Raw genomic sequence first — 22,410 nt, 5'->3', positions numbered from 1 at the left:
AACATTATTGCTCATAGAATATGGCTTACTGCACTGAAGTTAACACAGGTAGGCATATGTTAATGTTTTGGACACTGGTTCTGCCGGTATGAAGCAGAGAAGGGAGTAATTGCTTTTGGAAATGTTACACCTTGAAATCTAACCTGCTCTTTCTCTTCCCACAGTGCTGAGCGCCTTCCGGTACCCGCTGTTGATTGGAATTGCATTTGCCGCGGCCGTCGGGCTCCTGTCCTGCCTGATTGGCTACTGCAGCACGCGCTACTGCTGCAAGAAGTTGCCGGCCCAGGAGGTGCGAAGAGACCAGCGGCGGCGGCTCATGTCCATGGAGATGGATTGACCCTGGGCGCGGGCAGAGCGGAGCGGCCCCAGAGAGACCGACGCTGCGTGGGAGCAGGCACCGTGGCATCTCCCACCCGCCTGGTAAGAGGGTGGCGTCTGGCTCACTTGGCCGCTTAGCCCTGCCCGTCCACATGTGTGGGCAGAACATTGAGAAGGACCCTGGTGCTGGGGAAAGCACAGCCATTCCTCCCGCGAGGACCCTCCAAGGAACTGTTCGTTTCTCGTTTCTTTTTTAAAATAGGAACTTTTTTAAGAAAAATATTCTGATGTGATTTTTAACGTTGCAGATTGTTTTCATACTCTGGGTGAGTGTATGCGTTTCAACCCAGATCTCTCTGCCTGGTGGCTGGGACAGAAGGAAAAGCACAGTAACTCTCAATGAGCGACACTCATGGGTGAGATGGACACATGTGTGGCCTGGAGACTGTGCTGCTCTGCCGCCCTCTCCCCAGGACCAATGAGACTGGCTTTGCCATGAAGGTTAAACTAGTCCTCCTTTCCGTGAAGTTGTAAACTGCGGCCAGCAGGCGGAACTGTAAGAGCAATACTTGGTTGTCACTTTAATACCGTTTTTTTCTGCGGCACTCCCAGTACTGGCCAGCAGGTGTCTCTGCAAGCTCAGTTTTTTAATGTCTCCTCCACATCAGCTACTACAGCAGCAGTCCTCCAAGGTCCAAAGCGTGGAGGTCAGTGTGAGTGCGGCCTCCTTGAAACCCTTGCATTAGCAGCTCTTGCAGCCTGAGAGGTCAGTGTAAGAGGGTGTCGCTTGATGCTTCCCTCTTTCTGGAACCTGTTGCACCAGCAATATTTGATTTTGTTGTTCCCCCTTCGCTGTGGTCCATTACATCATGAGATGTGCCACCTGTCACTAGTGTTTGCACAAGCCGTCCCTGCGCTCTGACATTGCCACCAATGAGCAGCGCGGGTGCACGTTCCACTCCCAGTGGCCCCAGAGTCCCCTGAAGGGCCAATCCCTGCTTTTATAATGACAATGGCAGCTTTAATCCCTTTCTGATGTCCCAGCTTGGAATATCCCTCCCCCTACCTTTATGATGTCATCGCTGAGTTCCCCTTCTGTGATGTCATCATGGAACTGCCTTTTTTGGCTATCCTTGGCGCTGGCGTTTCAACTGTGTACAATGTTAGAATGTCTTTGTTTGGTGGGAGGTTGGGGCTTGGGGAGGGCTCCGCTGTTGTTGTGGGACGCGTATGAATTGCAAAGCCAAACATTTCAGTGTTTCTGTGGCTCGCCTCGGACTGGCAAGTGGAGAAATGGCTCGTGCCATGTTACTCACGCCAAATAACATCGCCTGATGGGGCCTGGCTCCATTCCGTCCATCCTCCAGCCCAGCAGCGCCCCCTGCTGTCGTATATATGGCATTGTTCGAGCTTGAGCTCTGCCACAAGGTATCCTGTTTTTTGTTGTTTTTTTTTTTTTTAATACGTTTGCAAGGTACTGTTTGCTGAGCTCACAATGTCCCAGGAAGGGGTGGGACTTTCTGTCTTCACTCAAGAGCCATCTCATCGTTTACATGTGAGCCTCAAATTAGACTGCTTGGTCAGGACAGAGTAATCCATGCCCCGAAGGGACCTGTGGAGAGAGTGGAGGGATGGCAAGTGTGGGTGCGATCGGCAGGGGTTCAGAGTACCAAAGATAGACCTGGCAGTTGAGAGTTCTGCACCCATGTAAAAAGAACCCCTGTGCACAAGGAGTAATACAGTGGCAAATTATCCCTGAATGCTGGCCTCCTACCGCCGAGCACACCGCTCAGCACATGCCACGCTAGTTCTGAGCCTCCGCCACGCTGACCACATGCCCACACCGCTGATTATGAGAACATCACAGCGGCTAATGCCACCTGGGGACACGGTAGTCCAGTGTTCCGGCCCCCAGGGGGCGCCATTTCTCAGTTATCGTGCTCTGGGCCTTGCTGGGTAAGGATGCTCTTGTTCACAACGTTTGTACCCTGATCGACCTCGTACGATGCCCTCCCCTCCCCACTTGTGTGAAGTGCCGGAGGTCGTGAGATCCCAAATAAACCACACGACGAACCCATGCATTCCTCTTTGTATGTCTCTTTATTTCTTGCCTGTAATGTTTACCAATGCCCGCTTACGTGTGCCCAACTGGTTTTGTTTTGTGTACACTTCCAGCGTGTATCTTTGATTCCAGTTTTCCCAGCGCCAGCTGCCTTGGGTGCATGTCAGCGTTTGAGCCCGCTTGCAGCTTGAAATGTCCACGTACACATGAAGTCACAGGACGCTGGGGTAAGTTGAAGGTAGGTTGCTTTATTTAGTTAGACTAGCTATGAACATGGACACACCAGTGCCCGCCATCTAGGTAGCCGATGCCAAGGGTCCTGGGTAGAATACTCGCACATTCCATACGACGTCCCAGCCAATGCCAACACTACAGTCGGGTAAGACGTTAGGCACGTGTCTACATGCCCACCCAGCCTCCCTGCCTGAGCAATATGCCTTCGCGTCGGGAATCTGTTATGTAGCCTCACGCTGCGTGTCCCATTCCTGCCATCTTGTGGTTCAGTGTGAAATTGCAGCTAGTTGCTTTAAATGGCAAATCGAACCCATTTTCAGATTTTTTTTTTTTTTGTTCAGTTGCTGGAGAGGTTGCACAGACAATATGAAGGGCATCTGTCTGTCTGTCTGTCTGTCCATCCTTGTGGGGACTTGAGTTCACTGTGGGGACCTAAACCCAAGTCCCCACATGGTAATGTGTCCCAAATGACTTAAAATGGCCTAAAAGACATCTGTGCCAATTTTTACAACTTTTGAAAAAATGGGCGCTGTGGATTTTTTTCTCAGCTCTGCCCCGATAGGTTGGATGTGGTATTGCAGTCATCAACACACAGACAGGAATTTAAACACACTTCATAAAGCTGATGCCCTGCATGCTTAGGCAGCAGATTCATGGGAACCATTTATAAACACTCAAAATTGTGTTTTAATGGCCTAAACTCTTTCCTCGTTGTGTTTAAATGGAAAATAAATGAAATAAAGCAGGGTGTTTTGCATTTTGTATGTTTACAGACTTTTATAAAAAATCCATACTTAACGGAAGTATTTCCTTATTGCACAACACATTTCCAGATTCAATTTAAGTACTGGCTTCTTTTGTAACAAACCAATCAAAATGTGACTTTACTTCCTTATGTTTCTGTAAATATGTTGAAGTCCCCACAGAGGTGGTGCGTGATTATATTGAATTCCACGCTGTGAAGATCTTACACATATTGTGTGCAATGATGCCATCTTGCCTTTAGTATGACATGTGAATTAGTTGAATGTTAGCTTGACATTTATTTCACAGGGTTGATGTTTATTTGATACCAATTGGATCTCATTACAAGTTCAGTGGTAAGGGGAAAAAGTGGCAGTAACGGAATTCCTGCCACTTTACCTATCTGCTGTTATAATGGTTTTGAAAATGGATGCTAATTCTTCTGGTGGAATTAACCCTGTAGATACTAGCACCAGAGGAATAAACATTTAAAACCAGAAATAATTCCACCAGGGCTAAATCCACTGGAGGAATTAGTGCCGGAAACAAAAATGCTAATTCCATCGTCTGTTCAGGTTGAAATACTGGACTAAACACTACCAAAAATAGTAGCTAATTGAACCAAAACAACGGGTGAAGGTAAATGCATTCAGGTGATGGAAATGAAGCCACAGGCACACCCAATTGGCAATGAAAGGGTATGTGAGGCCCAGACCTCCTCCAGAGACATTTTCCAACACAATGTAGCCACTATATGCAGCCACTAGACATGGCAAACCCCAGGCACTAAGAGTTCCTTCTGTACATTAAGCTGAAGAGGCATGCACAGCTGCATCACAGAGTACAACCAGCACACATTTACAGGAAACACCTTGCAAGGATAGCAACCATTCCCTGGGTTAAGCAATCTCCCTGGGCACTACCTGTTGAACAGCTGATAACAATTTAGCGCCTTAACAGAGAGACGTCAGCTGAGCTACTATCCCTGATAAAAGCAAATCTGCAAAGAATGATCAACACAAGAACAGCCATCCAGCCATTGCTGAATCTTTAGTCAGTGCTGTACGTTTTCAGAACAAGCACCTTCCAGCACATTATGAGCTTGCTGCATGGCTTGTTGCAGCCCATGTTTTCAATTGTGCTTGCCCAGGTTCTGGACACTGTAGAGGAGCAGCTGAATGCCTCTGCAGGATGTCCCGCCCTACTACTGCCTGTATTTTGGGAGGCTGAAACTGCACCATGTTTGACACCAATAGTTGTGACCATACCGCATAGCGTATTTGAGAAAAGATACACATTAAGAAAGCCATACCTGATGTACCCCCATAGAGATGACAATCTCTTGGAAGAGATTCCTGAAGGAATATGAAGATGAAAGAAGGAGAAGCTGGTGACATCACAAGAAGTGAGATTGACGCACTGAGAAGAGTGGCTGAAGAAGAGGATGTATGGACCTTATAGAAACTGGTGACTAAATATGGAATTGCATGAACATCGTTATGCAGAAATTAAGATTGCACGCGTAAAGAGCACTGCAGAAAATGCAAGCCATTTAATACTGTACAAATGCATAAACGCAAGTAGAACAAACAATCTTAGAAGCTATCTATATGTAGTGAATAGGCTGCAGGCAAAGCCATCTTTATATAGTGTGTGGACATCAGTGTCACAATTTTTGTAAGTTCAAATCCACAGAGAAAGAAGGATTGGGAGATGTTTGTGTCGCAGCACAGAATCAGCTGGAGATCACAGACTTGAAGGGTGAAGCTGTTTGTCCTGGTGTCAAAGCTGAAGCAGCCGAGGACTGGTTATCTATCCATGAAGAACAGAAACCGTGAGACGTTGAATCATCTCGTGTTAAGGTGCAAAGAAGGAACACCATGAGTGGCAAGTTTATTAAAGACAATGAAATGCTTCAAAACAGGCCGCAATACGGGCTCTTGTCACGTAAACCAAGGATGTAAATAGGAGTTGGGCATGCAGACCAGAACTCTGATAAGCGTGCGCCTGTACTCCCTTTTATTCCCAAGAGAAGAGAATCTCCTGCAAGGCCAAGTTCAAGGGCAGTCTGCATGGCAGAAGGTATGGGCGATGAGAGATGAGGGGCTAATTGGGTGGGAAGCAAAAGTCATGCCCACCTCCCGGCACCTGGGAATGAACTTATGTGCTGCTAAGGAGCCGAATGTTCCAGACATGGTACAAGCGTGCCAACTAGTTATAGGGGGCCCTATAGCAAAGAGCTTTATAGGAGCCAATAGTATTATGTGTACTTAATAAGTGTTGAAGATGACTTGCACTAGGGGTGGGCATAAATTGTCCACCTGACTATAGAGACCCAATTACAACCTGTTCCTATATAGAAAGTATACTTGGATGTTCCCCTTGACCCAAACACAACACCGCCATGGGTTTCTTTTATTTGCTACATAGTATGACCTCACTTATGATGGATTTTCAGTACTTAAGTGTATTCATACGGGATTTGCATTGAGAGCTCGAGCAAATGTCCGTTGATGTCCATTGTAACTCCCTATTTTAGACAATTGATATTAAAACAGTTGCATGAGACGTTTTGCCATATACCTGAGTCGGTCTGATTATTTGGTGCAAGAGTTATTCTGCATCCCTTCCATGCATGACATGTTACTGATTAAGGACCTTGAGTTCAACACGCTCATGCAGTATTCAATCGAGTACATCTCCCCGCCCATCACCCATGCACAGGTAAAGGCAACAAAGGCACAGTTGTTTATGACATCCCACTTCCCCAACATCATTGCAGCACTGGTGACATTGGTGGTACCCAAAGCATTGGAAGAAGTGTACCGTAACGGGAAACAGCAACATTCTCTTAACACACAGGTCACCTGTGATGCAGAGCTCAATGTGACCCATTGCTATGCCCGCTACTCCAGGTTCCACCCATGATGCCATGCCCTTGTGCAACAGTACACTACAGTATATATGGTGACCCAACAAGGCCAACAGACCTGGATCCTGCGTAAATACAGTCAACATCAAACACACATTCAGGGTTCACAAGTGCAAAGGGTAGGACCGATGAGGGGGTGGAGTTTAACTTATGTGATTGTAATGTAATGCATGCCCTATCACAGCCCTGTGCTAGGACCTGCCCTGTGACCAAGCACATAAGAAGCACTAGCCCACTGGACAAAGCCCTGCAGGATAACATCTGGTCATGAAAGGAATGCAAAAAGCCAAATGAACAATGTCTGAACTAAAAGTCTCCAAATGTATAAGAAAGCTATACCTAGATAGGAGATGGCACAGTTCTCTGCTGTAAAATGACCGACGTAACACTGACAAGCAGAGATGGCACAAAAAGTGCATCGTATGAAGGAGGATCACGGTCACAAAGTGCACAGGATTATCAGAAAGTATATCAAGGCACATGCATGAGTGCACAGTACTGAAGATTGAAAGGTAACGTGTTCTATATAAGGAGCCCGATCAACAGAAGCAGATCTCTAGAATTGCGGCAAAGTAAAAATTAAGTTTTGAAATGGAGGATATTAATGACTTAATTGGCAACTCATCTGGTGCTTGGGCACCCAGTTTCAATGGCCTAAGCAATTATGTCTTTAAGAATGCAACCAATCTTGGGCACACACACTGTTCTTATTGTTTAAGGATATTCTAATTGAAAAACGAATACACAATAATATGAAATTATCTAACAATATCCCCATCAAATAGTTACAGGTAAACCGCCTTAATAGATGCAGAGAGCAAATGATCGTCTTCCTATTTACTAAGGGAACTATAAGAATGGGCTTCGCTAACAGGCTGCTTATCAAAACAGCAGACAGGTTTTAGGAAAATAATTGGCACAATGATTAATGATCGATTTGTAATCGATGCACTTGTACAAATATGACAAAAGATGCCCCCCTTATTTGGTGCATCTATTGATCTGTCATTAGCATTTCACATGGTTGGCCATGGGGTGGGGGGCTTGATTTCACTGTGGGGACCTGAAGCCAGGTCCCCACACGGTAAAGTACTTCAAATTATTTAAAATGATTTAAAAAAACAACTGGGCTAATTTTCGCATCTTTTAAAAAATGGACCTTGTGGGGACCTGTGTTTATTTTCGTGTGTGTATTCATTTTCTCAGCAATGCCCCCGTAGACCGGAGGCTGTACTGCAGTCTTCAACACACACTTGGGATTTTAAACACTCTTCAGCAGTATGATACTCAAACTATTGGCAGACAGCCGAGCATTTTCAAAGGAAAATGTGTTGCCACACATTATAGGTTTCAGACGAATACAAAGTTCTATTTAATGTAATGTTCTCCTTTTAATAAAATTAAGTATAAATCAAATGTAGTCTTACATTTGTCATTTATATATGTTCAAAATGTTTATTTTGAGCTATTTTAGGGCATAACTACACTATTTGATATATTAGTCATTATTTTAGTGCTAGAATACTTCAACATGACAGTTGATTGATTGGCTGCGGGTAAAATAAACAAGTTTTTCTTGGCCGTTTTTGAAGTCAGGAGTTGCTTTAGCTGCCTGCGTTTCCGTACAGGTGATGTTATAATGAATTGTAGCATACATAACTGTTTTCTTTGCCTACTACCTTACAATGTAGAATGTTTCCCTGTAATACATTAATGGGCTGATTCTCAAAGAATCAGACATCATAAAATAGCTCTGGCGATGCTATGTCTTTTATAGAACTTATTGACAAAGGTGATTTGCACATTTCATAGGCACTGTACTCTATTGCAAATGGTGAACTGGTCAATTCTTTGAGTATATAGCGTTAGCACTAATATACTGAGACGTTCTGAGCACCAACGTGGCTTCTGGTAGTGCAACTCACTATGACGGATGTTAAATTGCATAACATTGAAAATTCCCAAAAACAAATTTCCATCGCTGTATGAGGCATAGAAACACCAGTGAGACAGCAACAGTTCACACTGCAAGTGCCTTGTTTAGAAGCATCAGTTATGTGTACACTGCCCAGCCCTTTGAGCCTGGCTCAAGCAAGCCATAGGTGGAGATGTGGATTTTCCTTGCGTTTAAAAGTGTGTTCTGTTTGTGAATACAAATGTGCTTCCTTTGGCGAAGAAACAGCCCCACTAATCACCAAACATATGCAATTATGCAACATTCAGAGGGGATGAGACTGACATTGAAGTCCCTACAGAGATGGTGCCCTATGATATTCAAGTTATGTATGTATGATGTGTGATAATGTTGCAGTCCCCACAGTAGTGGTGTGTGTTGAAGTCCCCTCTGGGATAGTGTGTGATGATACTGAAGTCCCCACTAGGATGGGGTATGATAACTCTGAAGTCCCAACTGGGATGGGTTGTTATGATACTGAACTTCCCACTGGGATGGTGTGTGATGATTTTGAAATCCCAAGAGGGATAGTGTGTAACAATAGTGAGGTCCCTACTGGGATGGTTCATGATGATACAGAAGTCCCCACTGTGGTGGTGCGTGATGATACTGAAGTCCCCACTGTGATGGTGCGTGATGCTACTGAAGTCCCCACTGTGATGGTGCGTGATGCTACTGAAGTCCCCACTGTGATGGTGCGTGATGCTACTGAAGTCCCCACTGTGATGGTGCGTGATGCTACTGAAGTCCCCACTGTGATGGTGCGTGATGCTACTGAAGTCCCCACTGTGATGGTGCGTGATGCTACTGAAGTCCCCACTGGGATAATGTGTGATGCTACTGAGGTCCCCACTGGGATAGTGTGTGATGCTACTGAAGTCCCCACTGTGATGGTGCGTGATGATACTGAAGTTTCCACTGGGATGGTGCGTGATGATACTGAAGTCCCCAGTGGGATAGTGTGTGATGATCTTAAACTCTTCCACAGATGGTGCATGGTAATATAGAAGTGTCCGCCGATATGGGCGTCATTATGTTGAAGCCGAAATAACGATGAGGTGTCATAATATGGAGAATTCCACAAAGAGGACGTTGGATTACTATGGCCCAACGTTGATGTTGTCTGATGGTTTGGATAACTCCACAAGTCTGTTGTGTGAAGATATTGAATTCTCCACAGGGATGGTGCATGATGTGCAAATGGAAAGTTCCCATCTGTGAAGGGTACAGTGAGTAAAAAGCGTGTGCCGCAAACTCTCATCTCACAACAGGTCATCAGCCATGTTTTTTCTGGAGAGGAGCGCCTACTACCTTTTTTGTAAATATGGTGCATGATGATATAAATTCACAAAGATTCAGAATATCATTATATTGAATCCCCAGAAGGATGAGGAGTTGTGGTAATATCCACACAGATGGTGTATGATACACAGATGGTGGTTGATGATATTAATGTCCATACAGTGATAGTGTGTGATGATTAAGATGCCCCCATCACGATGATATGTAGGGAGGTTCTGTTATTATATTTTATTTTTACAGATGATACAGATGTCTCCACAGGAATAGTTTGTGATAATGTTGAGATCCTGCCATGGATAGTCTGAGATTATTGCCAAAATGTGGATGTTTTTCAGTTGTGTTCAAGTCTGCATAGGGATGGTGGGCAATGACATTTAACTATTTACAGAAATTATGAATTTTGCCATTGATAATTCCACTTGGATGTTGATATTCGAGTGAGGAGGTTGAGGTTCCCATGCAATGTTATAGTATGACTTTGGATGTGTGATAAACTCTCCTCATGGATTTTCTATGCTGCTATTGATGACTCCAAAGCGATTTTTTTATAATGGTGCTGAATTCCCTCCAGGGTGGTCTTTGGGTATACTGAAAATGCATACCTCAATTGTATGTATGATAATACTGTCTAGTGAAAGATCCAATTTAAGTAGACAAAGAATTCCATTTGGCTGCTATACATTGCCCAACTGGTGGGGGTGGGGCAGTCTGATGATATTCAAGACCAGGTCCCTAAAGGGATGGTCTGAGATGACATGTAGTCTGCAAGTGTGTATTATCACTTTGAAGCTACCTCTGGAATATCTTCAGAATGTTTATTTTTAGCTATTTTAGAGCATAGCTATACACTGTTTGATGTGTTATTCATTATTTTAGTGCACAGAATATTTCAAAAGTACTGTTTATTGTTTGGCTGTAGGTATAATAAACAAGTCGTAGTGACTTTCTTTCCTGGCAGTTTTTGAAATCAAGAATTACTTTAGCTGCCTGATATTCAGTGCTGGGGGGGTTATGATGAATTGTAGCATGTCACCTTTCTTTTTTGCACGCTATCTTGCAATTTAGAATATTTCCCTATAATACATCAATGGGCCAATTCAGAAAATACCAGATATCACAAAATAGCTCTGGGGATGCAATATTTTTTACAGGCTTTATTCACAAAGGTGACTTGCCCATTTCATAGAGGCTGTGCTCCATTGCAAATGGTGCACTGGTCAGTTCTTTCAGTACATTAGTATGATCACTAATGTACTGAGAAGTTCTGAGCACCAACATGGCTGCTGGTAGTGCATTTCACTATAATGGGTGTTAAATGGCATACCGTAGAGAATTCCCCAAAAACAAAACACATTTCCATCACTGTATGAGGGATAGAAGCACTAGTGGGACGGCAAGAGTTGACACTGAAAATGCCTTGTTTAGAAGGGTCAGATATGTATGCTTTGCAGAGTCCTTTGAGCCTGTCCCAAACAAGCTATGGGCGGAGATGTGGATTTTCCTTGCATTGAAAAGTGTGTACCATGTGTGAATACAGATGTGCTTCCCTTGGTGGAGAAACCACCCCACTAATCACCAAACATATGCAAATCTGCTACATTATTCAGAGGGGATCAGACTGACATAGAAGGCCCCACACAGATGGTGCCCTATGATATTTAATTTCCCACATGGATGGTGTGTGATAAAGTTAAAGTCCCCACAGAAGTGGTGGTTCTTGATGTTGTAGTCCCCACTGGGATGTTGTGTGATGATACTGAACTGCCCACTGGGAGGGTGCATGATGATATTGAAGTCACCAGAGAGATAGTGTGTAATGATATTGAATTTCCCACTGGGATAGTGTGTGATGATCTTAAACTCTTCCAGAGATGGTGCATGACCTTATAGAGATTTCTGCAAATATGGGTGTCATTCTTCATTTATTGGACATTTGTATGGCGCCTATACGTGCTTCCAGGTGCCACAAGACAATATGGGGGCTGAGGGTACATGGGAATCATGAAAGTAGAACAACAAACATTGTTATATTGGTCTTGTGACGATCCTACCGTTCAAGTGCTTGAAAAGGTAGTACGTGCATGGGGGGAGGTGATAGAGGGGGGAGAAGTGTGATATGGGCCAAAACAGCAAGTGCCACAGGGAAAGGGAGGATGAATGCAGTGGACTGGGAGGGCTAGGTTGGGCTAGTCTGGGAAAGGGAGACCAAGGGCAAGTACTGGCAAAGGATGCTGAGTGGACTGGAAGGGGAAGGGACCAGGCCCCAGTCACAGCAGAAGAGGGAGACTTTGCACAGGACGGGCAGAGGGAAGGAAGAGGAGAAAAGGAAAGTCTTGAGAAGTTTCCAGAACTTAAGAAGATCCGGCTCAAGTCTGAGGGTGGGAATGAGGTCGTTCCAGAGGAAGGAGCCAGCCTAAGTAAGGGATCTACCTCCCATTCTCTGCCTGGGAAACATTTGACCTGCAGAGAGTTGGAGCCATAGGATCAAAGGGCTCTGGGTGGGAGGTATTTAGGGATAGAAAGCTAGATGTAAAGAGGTCCCAGGCTCCAGATAGCCCTGTGTTTGATGCAAAGAGTCTTGAATTTGATCCTTGCCGTCACCAGGAGCCAGTGGAGAGATTTTAGGGCTGGAGAGATGCGGTCCTTAACGCCAAGGATAAGTCTTACAGTCCGATTCTGGATTAGTTGAAGGGAGTAAATGGAGGAAAGAGGCAGAGGCTGTTGCTGTAGTCTAGCCTAGAGAGAACCAGGGCTCTGGAGACGTTGAGCCTCTAGGGGAAGGCAAGGAAAGGTAGAATGACCCTGAGAAGGTGGAGCTGAAAGTTGGACTTCTTGGCGAGGCCCTTGGTGTGTGTGTGTATATATATATATATATATATATATATATATATAATATATATATATAATATATATATATGAGAGAGAGGGAGATGAGTAAAAGATAATCCCAAGGTTTTTTGCCTTAAAGGTGGGTGAGGGGAGGGGACCCAAGGAGTCATGCCAGAGAGTGGGAGGGAAACAAGGAGCAGGCATCCCAATGAGCAGGATCTCTGTTTTGCTGCCGTTAAGGCAGAGGTCATCGGCGGAGCACCATGCCTGAATAGCAGTCGGGCAGTCAGGTATAAAGGAGGAGGAGGTAGAGGATTGCAGCTTGAAAGAGAGCTGTGTCATCTGTATTCCACTGGAAATGAGGGGAGAAAGAGGAGATCAGGTGGGCCATGGTGACAGGATAGAGCCCTGAGGGATTCCATAAGTAGAGAGTGTGGTGGATAAGAGAAAAGGACCCATTTGCACTTGGGAAGGTCTGGTTGAAAGAAAGGAGGTAGGTCACGCCAGTGCCCTGTCCGTGATGCCAAGGGTATCATGGACAAGGTTTATGAGGATGGAGTGGTTGACTGTGTCCAAGGCAGAAGAAAGTTTAAGGAGGGTCAGAACAGAGGGGAGTGTTAGAGTCCAAGTTAGAGAGTAGGTCTTTATGTTGAAGCCGCCATAAAGATGAGGTGTCATGATATGGAGGTTCCCACAAATATGGCATAGGATGACAATTTCCCAACGTTAATAGTGTCTGATGGTTTGGAAGGCTCCACTAGTCTGTTGTGGAGGATTTTAAAGGCTCTATAGGGATGGTAGATGATGATATTGAAGTTTACAAAGATTAGGAATGTCATTATATTGAAGCCTGTGAGGGTGTCCTCACTTCTTTCCCCAATATATCCTCCTCCCAGGTGGTCAAGGAAAGGCCATTGCTTTTGTATCATGACCCTGTGGTTTGGATATGTGAGTGAGAAACACCTGGGTGGAGGAGACCTGGGGAGTGGAGATGATGCGCCCATGGGTGAGACATGGTATCCCCCATTTCTCTTTCCAGTGAACTTAAAACCCCCCAGGTCTTTGTAGGTTACTGTCGGTCCCATCCCTATCTTTCCCATAGATAATTTCCCTGTAGACATCGTTCAGGTACTGGGAAGGGGACGTGACACCACAGAGACATAAATCCTCTTTATAATGACTCTTGCATACAAAGACATCACTTTGGTACCGAGAAGAGGAAGAGGCATCAAACACAGAAGAAAGACTTTGGTTGGACACTTAGCGGTCTAGTCTTTTGGAATTGTAATTGATGCCTGGAACTTTAAATCCAGGATGCGATGGCACGAGAGGGACTTCTGTCTCCCTGTGGGAACAAGGCGTGACCTCTTTCCTTTCCAATCGACCCTCCGTGGTCCAACTGGGGTCCTTCCTCTCTGACATCTTTTTCTCCACCTGTGGTGTCCCCCAGGGATCTAATCTCTCTCCCTGGCTGTTCAACCAGTATCTGGCACTCCTTGCCCACCGCATCGCCGCTCTCTGCCCCAACTTTCAGTGCTATGCGGACGATACCCAGCTCATTTTCAGGCTACCCTCGGCCTCCTCCTCCTCTCCTTCCCTCATCTCTGACTGTCTGTCTGCTATCCAGGAATGGTGTGCCGCCAATGACCTCTGCCTTAATGCCAGTAAGACTGGGATGCTACTCATCGGCACACCCACTCCCTCCTTCCCTGCAGCTCTCTGGCCAGCCTCTCTTGGCCCATTTCCTGCTCCTACCTGCAAGGCAAAAAACCTCGGGGTCATCTTCGACTCCACACTCTCCTTCTCTCCTCATATATCTGACGTCTCTAAGAAGTCACACTACCAGCTGTACCTCCTCAGAGGTATTCTTCCCTTCCTCTCCTTCCCCCAGAAGCTCACTGTCTCCCGAGCCCTGGTTCTCTCGAAGCTGGACTACTGTAACAGCCTCTATCTTAATCTGCCTGCTTCCACTCTCCGCCCTCTGCAACTCATCGAGAACAGAACTGCGAGACTTGTCCTTCGCCTCAAGCCCAGGGACCGTATCTCTCCAGGATTGAAATCTCTACACTGGCTCCCAGTGGCTGCGAGTATTAAGTTCAAAACCCTGTGCATTGTCCACAAGGCCTTCTGGGGCCTGGGGCCTAAATACCTTCAACTCTCTTCCTAAATATCTTCCTTTCCGAGCCCTTCGCTCATCCGTTTCCAACTCCCTCAGGGTTAGCTGCTTCTCGAAGCAACGAGCTGGGGGTAGATCTCTCTCCGCGGCAGGGGCCTCCCTCTGGAACAGCCTTCCTGCCTCCCTGAAACTTGAGGAGAACCATCTCCGGTTCCGTAAGCACCTCAAAACCTTCCTCTTTACCTCTTCTTTCTCTCTCCCTCTCCCCTGCTAAATCCTTCACTGAAACTGCACTGAATCTGCAACTGGGCCACTCTCATCGACCTCGGTCCTGGGCCCAGCCACTCTCCACTTGCACTGCCTCCCTGGCAACCTCTGCACTGCGGTCTGTCTCTGTATCCCTACAGCCCCCCCTCCCAGCACTTGTCTGCACTTACTTTGCACTTGCCACCAGCTGGCCCAATTTTTTTTTTATTCTACTTACTTGTACTGCACTTCTCCCTTCCCCTTGTACATTTCCCTCCCCCTACACCTGCACTTGCGATCTGAATGACACCTGGCCTAGTAGGATCATTGTCCGTCTTCTCCTTGTTTCCCCCCTCCCTACCTCGTCGTGCCTTGAAACACTTGTGTATAGGCCCGTTACAAATGCCATATCGTATCATGATGCCATATCATATCAAATCAAGGCGGGAAATGAGAGGAGAAGCGGAGACCCGGAGAGGCAGGAAATGGAGGAGCGGAAACCGGAGAGAAGCCAGGTCGAGACTCACGAGCAAGCCGGGAGAAGTGGAACTGACGTGGGAAGCTGCAGAGACGCCAGGAGCGGAGAGCAGCTCCCTGAGCATTTGCATCTGCAGGATTGCGAGGACAGTGCTCCAGGCAAGGCAGCAGCGTGATGCGAGTTCTGTCGAGGAGGTGTCAAACACCAGATTCTAGACATCCACAACACAGAATGCGTATTTGTCACACACTGCATTCACCCAGGACCCACCCAAAGGCGTACCCACAACATAGTCGTTGGGGAAGGCTCCAGCCAGTCTGGTCGGCACTTCCCCACACTAGTCAGGGCTTCCTGGGACTTCAGGAAGATCAAGGTAACAGGTGATGGAGGGCAAGAGACTACGGGGGCCATCTTGTCTCCATCAGGAATCTACCGATTCCAATGACAGGGCCTGGGCATCCCAAAATGGAGGACGCTCAGGGCACCAGTCAATTCAGTACAGAGCTGCCACCATCCCATAGCCTGCTCTGTGGGCCACACACAGGTGCCCAAAAACATACACTAGGGGCACAGGGTTGTACCCTCACCCATGGGTGCCATAAGGTGGGAGCTGCACCGACAGGAGTCCCACATGAACGTCTGCGTGGAAAACACAACAGAACACACGATTAAAAAGCAGTAAAGGACAAGGATACGGAGGCCCTGTCCCTCTGACGCATTTCCAGCATCATAGTCCCCCCCACCCCCAGACGGAGGTTAGGGTTGCCTAATTTCCCACGAGATAGACACCCTCATCCAGACGGTCAACATACCTTCTGGAAAGGCCATCTTCATTATCGTGACTTTTCCCTGGCCTATGCTCTATGGTGAAGTCTACCCCTTGCAGGCTAATGGACGACCTGAGCAGTTTCGGGTTCTCATCCTTCATCTGCATAAGCCACTTGAGGGGCTTATGAGCTGTTTGGACCTTGAAGGTAGACCCGTAAGGTAGGGCCTAAAATGCCTAAGGCTCCAAACTATACTAAAACATTCCCTTTCAAGAGTAGCCCACCTAAGTTCTCTACCCTTGAGTTGTCTACTGATGAATATGATAGGATGTTCCCTTCCTTTGTCATCTAACTGGGACAAGACAGCTCCAATTCCAGTGTCGCAGGCGTCATTTTGAACGATAAAGGGCTTGCTGTAATCAGGCGCACACAACACAGGTGCCCTACACAGACTTTCATTCAAGCCATCAAAGGCCCTCTGACAGTCTTCAGTCCAATTAACCTGCCTAGGCTGTTTGGGTGAAGTCAGAGCTGTCAGGGGTGCAGCTATGGTTCCATAGTCTGCCATGAAATTGCAATAATACCCAGTGAGGCCGAAAACGGCTCTCACCTGGGTTTGAGTAGTGGGAGTCTCCCAGTCATGTACATCCTGTACTTTACTGGGGAGTGGTTGGATTTGACCCCCTCCTACCTCATGACCAAGATACGTTTGTTTGTTTGTTTGTTTGGTATTTATTATGCGCACCGGACCCTGGGGTATAAGGGCGCAGGAAGTAAGAAGATGTACAGCTTAGAGCATAAATTACAGGTTACAGTTACATGTTACAGATAATTACAAGTTACAGATGCAGGTTTACAATACAAGTTTACAATCATATGGTATAGATGCTGTGTAGCAAAACAGGCGTGAGCATTATCATAATTTCAATTAGCAATAGCTGTCGTCAGCCAGTTAATTACAATTTGCCTGAATTTGGAAGGAGAATGTTCTAGCCTCGCGGTAGTGGGTAATTCGTTCCACAATTGAGCAGCTTTGACTGGGAAGCTAGCTCCGCCTATGGTGGTCAGTTTAAAGCGAGGTACTTGGAGGCGATTGGTGTAGGCAAGTCTGGTTTGTCTTGTGGAGTGTGATCTGGTGAATCTGTCCTTAAGGTATTGAGGGGCTTTGTTGTGTAGAGATTTGTATGTGAGAGATGTAGTTTTAAGTTTGATTTTCTCATGGGTGGAGAGCCATTTGTGTTTCCTTCTTGTTTCTGTAATGTGTTCTCTCCTGGGGATGTCCAAAGCCGCTCGGAGGGCCTTGTTTTGCTGTATCTGGATTTTGTTGATGATGGATTTAGTGGCTCCTATGTACAGTGCGTTACAATAATCTAGTTTAGAGATGATAAGGGCTCTGGCTAGTGTTAAACAACTGTGCTGGGATAGGAATTGTTTTCCTGCTCTAATGAGCTTACATGTGTAGGCTGTTGAGGAAGCTAGGGAATTTACCTGTTTGGAAAATGATAAGGTAGAATCAAGGTAGATCCCTAATGTTTTAACTTCTTTAGCAACTTGTATGCAGTTCCCATCTATGATAAAGGAAGAGTAATTTGTGCTTAGTTTATTGATGAGGGGTGTGGTGCCTAGGATGAGAAGCTCAGTTTTATCATCGTTCAGGCATAAGCCGTGGGTTGCCATCCATGCCTGAACGATGCTGTATATTTTGTTCACCAGTGCTAGATCTTTTTCGTAAACCCCCGTGAGTGGGAGGAGGATCTGGGTATCGTCAGCGTAGTTAGTATACGTGATACCCAGATGGTCCAAATCATCAAACAGGGGCTTAGTGAATATGTTATATAGCGTTGGTGAAACGCACGATCCCTGTGGCACACCCACCGCAGGTAATAGGGATGGGGTCTGCAGCTGCTGTAGGTGAGAAAACCCTCATGGTGCGGTCACTAAGGAAGGATTGTATCCATGCTATGGCCTCAGTGGAGAAGTGTGCTGCTGAATCTAGGTGGTTACATAGGACTTTATGGTCCACTAAATCAAAAGCGGCCGATAGGTCTAGTAGCAGGAGGAGTGCTGGTTTTCCAGAATCTCGTACTTTGTCTATTTGGGCTTTAAGGTCAATCAGTGCAGTTTCTGTGCCGTGAAGAGGGCAGAAGCCAGATTGTCGGGAGCCTAATAGTTGGTTTTGTTCCAGGAAATTCTGGATTTGGATATATGCCACCTTGTCCAGTATCTTCAAAAGGAACGGTACCGTAGTGATGGGTCTATAATTGGTGGGTATAGTGGGGTCTAAAGTAGCCTTTTTTAAGAGTGGGAGCACCCAAGACTCTTTTAAGTTACTGGGGATAATGCCTGTGGTAAAGGAGGCATTAATTAACTTAGTGATAAATGGTGCTAGATCTCGTGCGGCATCTTTGATGAGTTGTGCTGGACATGGGTCTCCTTTGCAGTTGGACGGTTTTAGGCCGAGTATTACTTTTTCTACTTCTAGTATGGAGACTTTGGAGAAGTGGAATTGCGTAGTGGGTTTGAAGTTAGCAAGTGTCTTAGTAGGCGGTAATATATTGGATGCTAAGGTCTCGCGTTTTAGTTCTATTTTCTTTTGAAGGTTTCGGACTTTGTTAGAGAGAGCTTGCTGGATTTCAGAGCACCACTTTTTGTCTTTAAGACAGTTATCTTGAGGTGTTATTGGGTTTTCCAGTTCTCTGAGTATGGCGAACAGTTCTTTTGTGCTTGATTTAGCTTGTGTAATTCTGTTATTGTAGGTCTCTTGTTTAGCTAAGATGATTTCTTTTTTATAATGAGAGGAGATATTAACTAGTTTTAGTTTATTTTCTGGAGTGGGGCTAATTTTCCACGTATTTTCCCATTTCCTTTTTTCTAATCTCAGATTTTTTAGGAGAGGGGTGAACCAGTTGTTCAGGTGGCTCTGTGGTTTGCTGTTTCTGAGCTTGAGTGGTGCGATGTCATCAAGGGTTTTGTTCATGATGTTGTTAAATTCTTCCACTAGGCTGTTAGGGTTAAGGTTATCAGGTAAAGCGTCCAAGGTGGGCATGATGCCAGGGAGTAGTTTGTCTAGTGTCATGTTTTTTTTGTTTCTGGTAAGTGCGGGTGGTGCACACAGTTGTTGCAGTTTAGGGGTGACGGTGTCCAAGGAGAATGAGATAAGATGGTGATCTGACCAGATTTGGGGTGAGATGGTGAGAGTAGATATATTGCAGTTGTGGTCAGCAATCCAATCAAGGGTTCTCCCTTTGATATGGGTGGGCTCAAACACTCTTTGGGTGTATCCCAGTTCTGTTAGGGTGTTGGATGCTGCTGTGGCTTGTGAGTCGTTGATGTCATTGAAGCCAATATTGAGGTCACCTAGTAGTATTGATTGAGTAGTATCTTTGAGGTTTTCTGATAGGATGGTAGTTAAGTCTTCTATGAAATTCTTGATAGGACCTGGAGGTCTGTATATCAAGTGAAGGTTAAGAGTTTGAGAGTTAGCTGTTGATGTCTTGGTGGACATTATCTCACAAGATTCAATGGTTGGTGAGGGGGTGAGTCTCATCCCAAGTATAGTTTTGACGATGATGGCTAGTCCGCCACCTCGAGCTCCGCACCTATCCGTTCTGAGGATAGTATAATTGTTGGGCACAGCTAGGGATAGTGCTGGGCCTGATGCCTCATGCAGCCAAGTTTCTGTAACGGCTAGGAAGTCGTAGTCTTCTGTCGAGATGACTTCAGATATTTCTATGGCATGGGCGACTAAGGATCTAGCGTTTATTAAGGTTCCTTTAAGTTTAGGTGTGCGGTTAGGGTGTGTAACAGTATTTATTGCTGCATTAGGAGTGGCATTTGTTTCTTTGTTTGTTTGGTAATTGTTGTGCTTAATGTAGTTGTGGGTGAAAGGTTTGCGAGTGGGTTCCTTTTTGGCTCGAATGGTGTTAGTTTCGTATTTGATGAGCGGATCAAAGATTCTGGGTAGTCTTGCTCGTAGTCTTAGGTTTCTGTCGGCTATGTTACATTATATGGTGGATTGTTGTATTGTGGTTGCTATAAGAGGCGACATGATGAGTCGTTCCAGTAGGGCGAGTGAGGAGGCCAGGTATACTAGATAGGATAGTATAAGGAGCATTGTATAATGTGTGAGAGTCCTGTATCTAGATGGATGGCTAGAGTTCTAGTTTTGGGTAGTGTGCAGGCAGAGTAGCTGCTAAGCCTGCTGTGTTGAGCGACCAAAGGGCACAACACAATTACTGTGGTCTAAGAGCGACGAGAGGGCACAACACAATTACTGTGGTCTATGAGCGACCAGAGGGCACAACACAATTACTGTGGTCTATGAGCGACCAAAGGGCACAACACAATTACTGTGGTCTATGAGCGACCAAAGGGCACAGCACAATTACTGTGGTCTATGAGCGACCAGAGGGCACAACACAATTACTGTGGTCTATGAGCGACCAAAGGGCACAACACAATTACTGTGGTCTAAAAGCGACCAGAGGGCACAACACAATTACTGTGGTCTATGAGCGACCAGAGGGCACAGCACAATTACTGTGGTCTATGAGCGACCAAGGGTACAGCACAATTACTGTGGTCTATGAGCGACCAAAGGGCACAGCACAATTACTGTGGTCTATGAGCGACCAAAGGGCACAACACAATTACTGTGGTCTATGAGCGACCAAAGGGCACAACACAATTACTGTGGTCTAAGAGCGACCAAAGGGCACAACACAATTGCTGTGGTCTAAGAGCGACCAAAGGGCACAACACAATTGCTGTGGTCTATGAGCGACCAAAGGGCACAACACGGTTGCAACGGCATTAATGAAGTGCAGCGCGATATGGCGCATAAGAGCGGTAGCAATCGCACCATACACATGAGCAACAAAAAGTTAGCAAGAGTGAATTCGCCAAATTTGTGTGTTTATGCTAGCAATAAGCAGTAGACATTCCCATGAGGACCGTGGGTAGACTAGGCGACTAAGGGTATTATGCTTTACTCACAGTGGGTTGAGTCCAGACAATGCACTCACAGTGGGTTGAGTCCAGACAATGCAGGTAAAGAGTACTGGTTCCACGGCTCCAGAGGCGAACAGGGTCAAACAGGAAGGGGCCTTCCTCGAGCCTTCTGGGCCAAATGAACGTGTTGCTAGGCAACGCGATAAATAATGATGGCGGCGGCCATCTTAGGATCGGGTGCCTGCTAGGCGGATGCGCGGGGTGGAGCGCACCGCCGGTGGGCTTCAGGCTCACCTGCAATGGGCAGAAGGAGGGCTACAGATGATGCACGGCTGCTCCAGCAGACCGTGTTGATGTAGGTCGGCAGGATAGCAGAGGTGCATCGGGTGCACAGTGAGGGGCTCCTGCCCTCTCAGGCGTCTGGAGCAGCACGGGCAGAGTTTGTGGCCCCTGGCTCCTAACAGGCACACAACAGTCCTTAGAATGGCCTTTGGATTGGCCGGCGATCCGCCTGCCGGCGGTTCCTTCGAGTGAAATCGAGGTTTAGCCTCGATTTCGTGCCTCGATGCGCCCGGCATAGGCGAGTCAGGCACTTGTGGGGACGGGGTCAGGCAGGCCCTGTTCCGATGGCACGCTCGCTTCCTGGATCCTCTTTCCTCCTCGGATCCTCCTCGGGTCCTCTGCTGGGCTGGGGGGCTGGGAGGGCTCCTGCCCTCACCCCTCTAGGTGGAAGTTGGGAGTGGGGGACCTGGGCACACAACAGGCCTTAGAATGGCCTTTGGATTGGCCGGCGATCCGCCTGCCGGCGGTTCCTTCGAGTGAAATCGAGGTTTAGCCTCGATTTCGTGCCGCGATGCGCCCGGCATAGGCGAGTCAGGCACTTGTGGGGACGGGGTCAGGCAGGCCCTGTTCCGATGGCACGCTCGCTTCCTGGATCCTCTTTCCTCCTCGGATCCTCCTCGGGTCCTCTGCTGGGCTGGGGGGCTGGGAGGGCTCCTGCCCTCACCCCTCTAGGTGGAAGTTGGGAGTGGGGGACCTGGGCACACAACAGGCCTTAGAATGGCCTTTGGATTGGCCGGCGATCCGCCTGCCGGCGGTTCCTTCGAGTGAAATCGAGGTTTAGCCTCGATTTCGTGCCGCGATGCGCCCGGCATAGGCGAGTCAGGCACTTGTGGGGACGGGGTCAGGCAGGCCCTGTTCCGATGGCACGCTCGCTTCCTGGATCCTCTTTCCTCCTCGGATCCTCCTCGGGTCCTCTGCTGGGCTGGGGGGCTGGGAGGGCTCCTGCCCTCACCCCTCTAGGTGGAACGTGACTTTCCCCTGAGCTATCTGGCACTTGGTGGCCTTGATAGTGAGGTTAGCCCTTTTCAAGGCCTGCAACACCTTATCCTGATGTGTCAAATGCTCTTCCCAGGTAGAACTGTAGATGGCTATGTCATCTAATTAGGCCACACAAAAGGCTTCCAGCCCACTGAGAG

The 22,410-nt window shown here is 46.8% G+C and overlaps 1 protein-coding gene across 1 annotated transcript in view; it reads left to right on the top strand.

The window, feature by feature from the left end:
- PTGFRN (prostaglandin F2 receptor inhibitor) overlaps positions 1 to 2,399 on the top strand; it is a 467,509-nt gene extending 465,110 nt beyond the window's left edge. The window contains exon 9 of the mRNA XM_069635781.1: positions 165 to 2,399. Within this exon, the coding sequence (XP_069491882.1) occupies positions 165 to 337 (173 nt within the window). The 3' untranslated portion in view covers positions 338 to 2,399. The remainder of the gene's footprint in view (positions 1 to 164) is intronic.
- The last annotated feature ends 20,011 nt before the right edge of the window (positions 2,400 to 22,410 follow it).

Source organism: Ambystoma mexicanum, chromosome 7p (assembly GCF_040938575.1).
Source record: "Ambystoma mexicanum isolate Mex_15411 chromosome 7p, UKY_AmexF1_1, whole genome shotgun sequence".
In the NCBI taxonomy this organism is placed as follows: domain Eukaryota; kingdom Metazoa; phylum Chordata; class Amphibia; order Caudata; family Ambystomatidae; genus Ambystoma; species Ambystoma mexicanum.
Note: the sequence above shows the minus strand (reverse complement) of the source record. Positions and strands in the feature narration are given on the sequence as shown.